This window comes from Panthera pardus, unplaced genomic scaffold, assembly GCF_024362965.1.
Source record: "Panthera pardus isolate Hobbes unplaced genomic scaffold, ASM2436296v1 HiC_scaffold_24, whole genome shotgun sequence".
Classification (NCBI taxonomy): Eukaryota; Metazoa; Chordata; class Mammalia; order Carnivora; family Felidae; genus Panthera; species Panthera pardus.
Window position 1 is genome coordinate 1,861,353 of NW_026526810.1, and position 8,036 is coordinate 1,869,388.

At 44.3% G+C, this 8,036-nt stretch overlaps 1 protein-coding gene across 2 annotated transcripts in view; it reads right to left on the reverse strand.

Annotated features, from left to right (window-relative positions):
• Positions 1–8,036, reverse strand: part of AGBL1 (AGBL carboxypeptidase 1) — an 832,432-nt gene that overhangs the window by 698,477 nt on the left and 125,919 nt on the right. For both annotated transcript variants that reach the window (XM_053888750.1, XM_019460194.2), the window contains exon 6: positions 5,810–5,847. In XM_053888750.1, the coding sequence (XP_053744725.1) occupies positions 5,810–5,847 (38 nt within the window). The remainder of the gene's footprint in view (positions 1–5,809; positions 5,848–8,036) is intronic.

An 8,036-nucleotide genomic window follows, 5' to 3' on the forward strand; every position in this document is an offset into this window, starting at 1 on the left:
TATTTCAGTTTTTTAAAAAGTGTTTATTTTTTTTTCCACTGGGGAGAGAGACAGCACAAGACGGGGAGAGGGGCAGAGGACAGAGAGAATCTTAAGCAGACTCCATCCTCAGTGTGGAGCCCAATACAGGGCTTGATCCCACGACCCTGGGATCACAACTTGAGCCAAAATCAAGGTCAGACACTCAACTGACTGAACTACTCAGGGACCCCTACTTTCAATTTTTTTAAAAGATCAATCATTTTCTAGGTTCTCAGAAGCCCTATATTTTTGTGAGTGTGTCTGTGAAGCCATCTTGGAGGGAAATTAGTGGAAGATAGACAGGGCTCTGAGCTCTCAATCAATCAATTAACCAATCAGTCGACTACCACTGCACTAAACAACCTCAAAGGTCTCTTCCAGCTCTGACAGTGTATGGCCTTCACCTGGAAACAGAAGGGGAAAACACACTATGTGGGCAAATCCCTGTTGAGGCAGGTCAGAGCCTTGAAGTCAAGAGGACAGGCCCCATGGGAACACAGGTTGTACCTGTGAGTCCCGTGAAGGCCGCACTAACCCACTGCTACCTGTGCATCATCACAAGGTCACAGGAATCGCAATGCCAACCATCCTAAAACATAGAGTGTCATTCTCAGAACTCTTCAGAGCTCCTACCATTCCTACAAAAGCCTCAGATGGGTGCACCTCAATAACGGCTCCTACTATGACATTTTGCAGCAAAGCAGGTGTCTGGCCATCGTGCCCTCCCATCACTGCATTGCTGAAGACCAGGCCACAGTAGACATCACTGAGAGCATGAGGGTGTCTCCACAGAGTCAGGGCTGTAGGTACTAGAAGGTCCTCCCTGCCTACACACCCACAGCAACAGGCTGATGGGCCTTCCCAGGAGCCGGCCAGCCAGAGCATTAACTAGGAAGACCTAGGACGAGTCTGATCTTCCTGCCAAACCTCCCGTTTGCTCCCTGTATCCCTCCCTCCCTCTTCCTTGTCTTCCTTCCTGTATTAACTTACTTCCCTATTTCCAACACCCTCCCCACGCCCTCACTTCTGAAAACTTCCAGACTCCTCTTAAGTTGCAGAGTAGTCTGAAGTAAAACCATCATCTTATTAAGATTTAAGGTCTCAACCAGAAAGTATTTTGGGTGTTGCCTTGTTGCAGGAATGTGACCTTTAAATCTGGGCAACAAGGTTAATACCGAGGCATTATTAGAAGATTCATCACTGGACCCAGTACAAATCAGGCAGGTTGCCATCACCACACGTTCATTCAAGTGATGCTTCCAGAGCCACAATTTTTCAAACCTGCATTTATACCTAATGCTCATGGAAGGGGTGTTAAGGAGTGAAAAGAGAGAGAAGCAGGGGTTGGGGTTGGGGCAGACAGTGATAAAAGGAGAAGAGGATGAGGAAAAAAGAAAAAAAAGACAGGGGTGCCTGGGCAGCTCAGTCAGTTAAGTGTCCGACTTCAGCTCAGGTCATGATCTCACTGTTCATGAGTTCGAGCCCCGTGTCAGGCTCTGTGCTGACATCTCAGAGCCTGGAGCCTGATTCATATTCTGTGTCTCCCTCTCTCTCTCTGCCCCTCCCTGGCTCATGCTTTGTCTCTCTTAAAAATAAATAAACATTAAAAAAACAAAGACAGAGATATAGGTACAGGTACAGATGGAGGGAAAGGTGGACTGGAGGCAATCCACAAGATGGAGAGAGACAAAGGACAATATGTTACTTGGGTTTATTAGAGGGAAAAAAATTGCCTGCAGTAGAAGCACCATTTCTTAATCAAAGCTTTGTTAAGTTTTGGTAATGAAAAGCTAAGTGGTTTTGCATAAGTGAAAGCATAAAAGGGCAAAACTTTCAGTACAGTGAAATTGAAGAAGGGTTTGCACACATGGGAGTCAAACAGGGGAACAGATGTCATGAAAGGTATGACATTTGGGTTAGACCATTCTAGCCCCTGCACACACAAAAAGGACACTTGATGGGCAATGGTTTTTCATTTTTAGCGTCCTATATTGCTGAGGCAGTTGGAATACAGGCCTAGGACTTCCAAGCTTGTTTTGCCTGCTATCCCTCAGGAAGGGAAAGAGACAAGAGATGTCTTCTGGTTCATTTCCCTTTTCCTGCCATCCACCTATCCTACATTGGCTTCTCATGTAGCATCTACTAGATGGAAGAGAGAGCCAAGGCAGCATGACAAAATTGTCCTATGCGACCCAGGTCCTCTTTCTCTCTTTTGTTGCTAAGGTAGACAGGCTCCAGGTCTCCCAGATCCTCAGTCCTGCTTTCTCGATGCTGGTGGGGATGGTCTCCAGCCCCCTCTAGACCCATTAGGTACAGATAGGACCTTACTAGCCTCAGATTCCCAGGCCCACCCAAGTTTATTTCCACAGAAGCATTGGCTGCCCCAAGGTAGTAGATATGTCCTTCTGGCTTTATTTTAATTGGGGAAGGCACTTCCTTTGTGAAGCAATTACAGAGATACACGACGGTGTCAACTTTTATAGGACCAACAAGCGTAAAGACCAGACTAATCACTAGCTGAAAGGATTATGCCTCTAGGAACCAAAGGCTCACATACACTCCCAGATATCAGTGCCATATGGTAAGTTTTAGGCAGAAACTGAATTCCTGAATTTAGGTTCAGCAGACATAGACTCCCCTGGGATCCAAATGGACAGGCATTCCATGTCAGGTTTTAACTATGCATGAAGACAGTACAAAGAAACTAGAGGATTCCATGGCACTAACCTCTCCCACAGAAACCCCAGCCTACTGGAGCAGTACCACCCTTCCCCAGACCCTCCATGCCACTCAATACTTTGGTCAGGCTGGTAGAACAAAGATGGTGACTGTCTGGTGTTGTGTTACTGCACCTCCCCAAATCCATGACAAACTTTGCTACTTAAATACCTTTCCTGCTGAGCCCTTTCCTGCTGAGCTCAAATAGGATCTCAGAATCCTTCCACCTACACATGGAAGTTGGCACTTGTAATGAAACCTATTTGCCCTCCTTGTTCTAAGATCCTCTAAATGCTTAGAACCTGTTCCCTCTCAAGTAATGTCTGCATGCCCATAGCAACTTTCTGCCATTTGTGTTTTTTACCTCTTTTGAGATCATAGCAATGATGCCAGTGCTGGGGAATTTATAAGGTCAGTTATTCAAGAAGAACATTTCTATGAAACACCAATAAAGGTATTTGGGAAGAGGTAGTTTGAAACCTTGAATGGGCTTCAACTCATGGGTTTGGTCAAATATACATCAGTGATGTATATTTGACCCTCAGGGCACATTTGGTGGTGTCTAGAGACAATTTTGTTCATTATAACTGGGAATGCTACTGACATCTGGTGAGTCAAGGCGAGGGAGGTAGCTAAACCTCCTGAAATTCACAGAACAGTCCTCAACAACTGAGAGTTATCCAATCCAGCACGCAGGAGTGCCAATGTTTGGAAACCCCAATACATGTTAAGGTAGAGTTTTAAGTGGTGGAAAGAATGATAGAGAACCTCCCATCCAACTCCCTCATGTTAGAAAGAAGCTAAGACCCAGACAAAAGTCAGTGTGGACAGCTAAGACCCAAACAAAAGTCTGTATGGACAGGTAAGCTGAATTAGGAATAACCCCACACACCCTTCTAATGGGGCAATAAAACCTGTTTTCTATATGGAGAGCATCAGGCTATCAGTTCCCTAACAGTCCATTAGTATAGTTAAATAGAGATTAGAACTACAAGTGTTAAGATCATTGTTTCTGTATGTGGGTTGTTGGGTTCAGGTAGTAGAGGGCAGTACTGTCATTTTTATATATGTAAATATCATTCATTCATTTCATTCATTCATAGGTATTCATTATTCATTCATTTTAATGTTTAGTCCATAAATTTACTTTGAGCTTTTCGTTGTGCTAATGCAAATAATTCAACAACCTACAAAGATACCCCTTGCCTGCAAAAGTTTGCCATCAGCTGGCAGAGGTGAACACCGGTGATTCCAATACAGAGGAATCATGCGGAGAGGGAGAGCCTCTGGGAACATGGGGAAGGTCTTCCAACCCAGTCTTGGTGGGGAAAGGGAAAGTTTTTTTGGAGGAAAGGTCCGAGCTGAGTTCTGAAGGCAGGGTAGAGGTTAGAAACTTTTTAAGTTGATCCCCTAGCACAGCATGCTCAGTTAGCTAAGGACAGCCAGTGTGCTGAAAACCTGGCTAAAGGTTCCAAGCCCGAATTAGTCAGTATTTTCACTGGCTACTGTTTCCCATGGGTCCGTGCATCATGCCTCATATGGAAATAGTTAATAACGGGCATATGACTGCTTTCAAATTTCTACACATAGCAGTACGTTGTGTATTACCTCTAAGCCAGCAATCTGAGAAATAGGGCTGTGTGTGTGTGTGTGTGTGTGTGTGTGTGTGTGTGTGTGTGTTGAAAGGGAGGCCAGCCTTTCTCCACTCTCAGGGCTCTCTCCCCATGAGACATGAAGATCTCTACCACCCAAACTCCGGGGGATATAGGAGAAAGCTACATTCCCAAGGCACAGCATTCACAGGATGGCTTACCCAGCCCCTCTCGGGTCCTTTACTTCCTGCAACCCAGCACTCTTGCTGCACCAAACACCGGGCACTGTCATCAGGAGCGGCAGTGGGGGCGGGTAAATAATGAGAACCCAGATGCCAAACCCGAAGCAAGTTCTGCCTTAACCTGTCCATAACCCACAGGTTATACTCTCCCTCGCCTCCTATCTCAAGGCTTTCTAACCTGTCACTCTTCACTCCCCCAACCTGCACTAAGCACTTTCACTCTCCCTGCAGGACAGAGAGTTGTGAACAGTCCTGTGTATTGTGGCCAGTTACAATCAACCAAATAAATTCAAGCTTTAATTTTTTTTTCCTTCAGTCTACAAATGGAAGTGCTCCATGATGTGGCTCTTTCTCTGTGCGTATAGTTGACAGAGATACATTGTTGGGGGGGGGGGGTGTTTATTTTTATTTATTTATTTATAAGTTTTATTAAAGTTCACCTATTACCCACAGGCCTCGGGCTCCCTATAGAGAAACAAATATCACAATTGAAGCAGCTGGTTTCCAAGGTGCCAAATTAAAATAGATGAAGAGGTAAGGGTGGGGGGGGAATAAAAACATTAGCTAAGACTTCTTTGCTCCCAAGTGCATGGAGTCTTCTATTATATTGCACACATGAAATTGACTCCCAATGTAATTAGACCAGGGCTACTAGGCAAACAAAAAAAAAAAATCTTCAAATTATTCAGACCCCCAGAGCTATTCTTTTGCAATCACTCAAGTAACTGAAAAGAGAGCCAAATTTTTAATATAAATTTGTTATTAGAATCTACACTGTCCAAGAAATTCCCAACACCCCACCTGCTCAAAAATACAGAGTCATGAACTGGTATCAGAACCAAATGCAAGAATCCTGCTTCCCACCCAGTGCCATAATCTTTTCTTCTACAGGACAATCCTACTGGAAACTGGACCTCATTTCAACAGTCCTTAAGGGCCACTGGCCCTGTTAGAAGGAGCTGAAGAGTTCCTCAGGTCTGCAGAAGACAACATGCTCCCTTTAGAATAAATTATCTTGACAGCATTATGCACAGGCATGCCCACATGGACAGATATTAACTCTCTCTTTGCAGCCTTGTGTTTGGAATAGCCATAGTATTCTCCATCTCACCCCCCAAAGATCCAGAAATGGCTCTATTGCCTTCCAGGTTGAAAATGAGCCATGGAGATACCAAGAGCACCTTTCACTGAACTCAGAGGGGAAAGAAATAACGACTTTTCAAAAGAGGTGCTTACTGGATTTCAGCAATGCTGCCAGAACTTCGGTGGCGGCCCTGGGGAAAGAGAAAGAAAAGTGGAAAAGTCAATGTTCAATGGTCTTTTTGTCAGCCCATGGATCCCAAAGCCAGCAGGCTCATTGCTGCCACCTAACAGCCCCATTATTAACCGGGGAGCAGGCATTCCATTAATTGCAGCACTGACCATCAAAGAGGCATAAATGCAGAAATTGCTTCAAGCAAAGTGTCTGTTTTGAAAATGGGTCTCAGGAGTCTCCATTGCTGCTGGAAATATCTCCCCCCTCCCCTGTCTTGCCTCCCACCTTCCACCACCTTCCTTACACTATGCTCCCCATATATCTGTTGCTCATCCCCACCAGAGCTCCAGCCAGTCTCTTGGTTTATACTTGGGAACCCCAGCAACTCTGGAGGATGGGTTGGGAAAGGGCGGGATGTGGAGGCTGAGTGAGTACACCAATGCAGCCAAAACTTCTTGAGCCTGGGTTGGGCTGGTGCGAAAGGAAATCAGTGCCGGAGGGAGTGGGGGAAGTAGAGTAGCCACATTAAGTTCATCAAAGGGGATTAGCAGAGAAGGAAGCATGAAAAGAAAGAATGAGGGTGTTCCAAGCAAAGGACCGAGCCCCATTCTAGATCACAGGCCAGGTCTATAAGGTGACCCTGCATTTCTGATTTGCATGGCACTTTTGTTTTGGGGAGTTCACTGAGGAGGTAATGATCCATTAGATGATAGTTTTATGAGGGACATACTAGAGGTGGGGAAGAGGATTTGAGGTGACAAGGGCTCCAGCCAGAAGTGTAGCATGGACAGAGAATGAAGAAGGATAGGTTGAACGGAAGCTTGGAGCCTTGCTCCTCAAAGCATGGGGCTCCCATTAGCAGCTTTGCATTCCCTGGGAGCCAAACAGAAACGTAGACTTTCAAACCCCATCCCTGGCCTGCTGCCTCAGAACTTTCATTCCAACAGAGAATTCATAGGCATATGAGTGTTGGAAAATAACTGGTTTAGAGGATAGGTCAGTACGGTTTGGTTACTCTTTGATGTTGAGAAGAAAGTTCAAGGTGACTCCCAGATCCAAACCCTCTAGAAAATATCGAATAGTGTGATAACATAGCAAATAATTATGAATCCAAATAGTGACATTACATGGCAGGAAATACATGCTAAAGTGTCATATTAGTCAAAGAGGTGAGGCTGATTCCTGAGTAACAAGAAAAGATTTCTTTTCAGCTCCTAACTGGGGGATGAACATGTAGTGCAGCGTAAGACACCTTTAGGGCAACGATGGACATAAGGTTTCAGACCACTGTAGCCTACTATTCTAAAGAGACCTGATTCAAGTGCACAGGTCATAAGCCATTTGATTGATTTTGATTGATTTTGGATCAAAGGGGTATGGCGTCAAGGTCAGAAACATGAGGTGAAGCTTGTAAACAAAGAATTCACAGGATTTGATGACAGGCTTGTTGTGAAGGGCAAAGTAAAGGCAAAAGTTGGTCATGGCCTGAAGTGTTCAGTTGGGGTAAATGGGAGAACAAAAAAGCCATTACAACAAAAGAGGGAAACTGAGGTGTTTATAGAAGGTAATCATTTCTATTTGGGAAGTGCTGAGCTCAGGATGAGGGGCACACAGCTACATGGAACTTTTGAGAATGACGCTAGAAGCATAGATACAGAATTCTAGAGAGATCTGGAGTTGGAGATACATATTCAGGAGTCACTATGGTAACAATGATCATTGGAGCCACAGGAACAGATAATATCTGTGAGGAAATGCAATCAAGAACAGAGTACAGGGTTGGCCCCCAAAGCATCTACACTAAAGGACTCAGAGAATGTGCAATCCAGGAAGTAGGAAGAGAGGCGGCAAGGGGCTCTGTTTTGAAACAAAAAGTTCTCTAGATTTTCTAAGAACAGTTTTTTTTTCAAACTGCAAGTTGTGACCCAATAGTTGATTGTAAAATCAATTTCATAGGTTCTGACTAACTTTGTGGATGAAATTGAATCAACTGTAATAGAATAGATTATATCAATATCGTTTCATGTAGCAAAGGTCCACTGTGATCTAGAAACTTTTATTTCAATGCATATACACGCATGTGTGCATACGGGGAATCTGATGTAAATGTTTTCCTTTAAAAATAAAAAGCTTACAAAGATGTTGTTTAATGGATAGGGTCCATAAAAGATCTGAACAAGAACAAACGTCTGGAATCAACTAATGAAC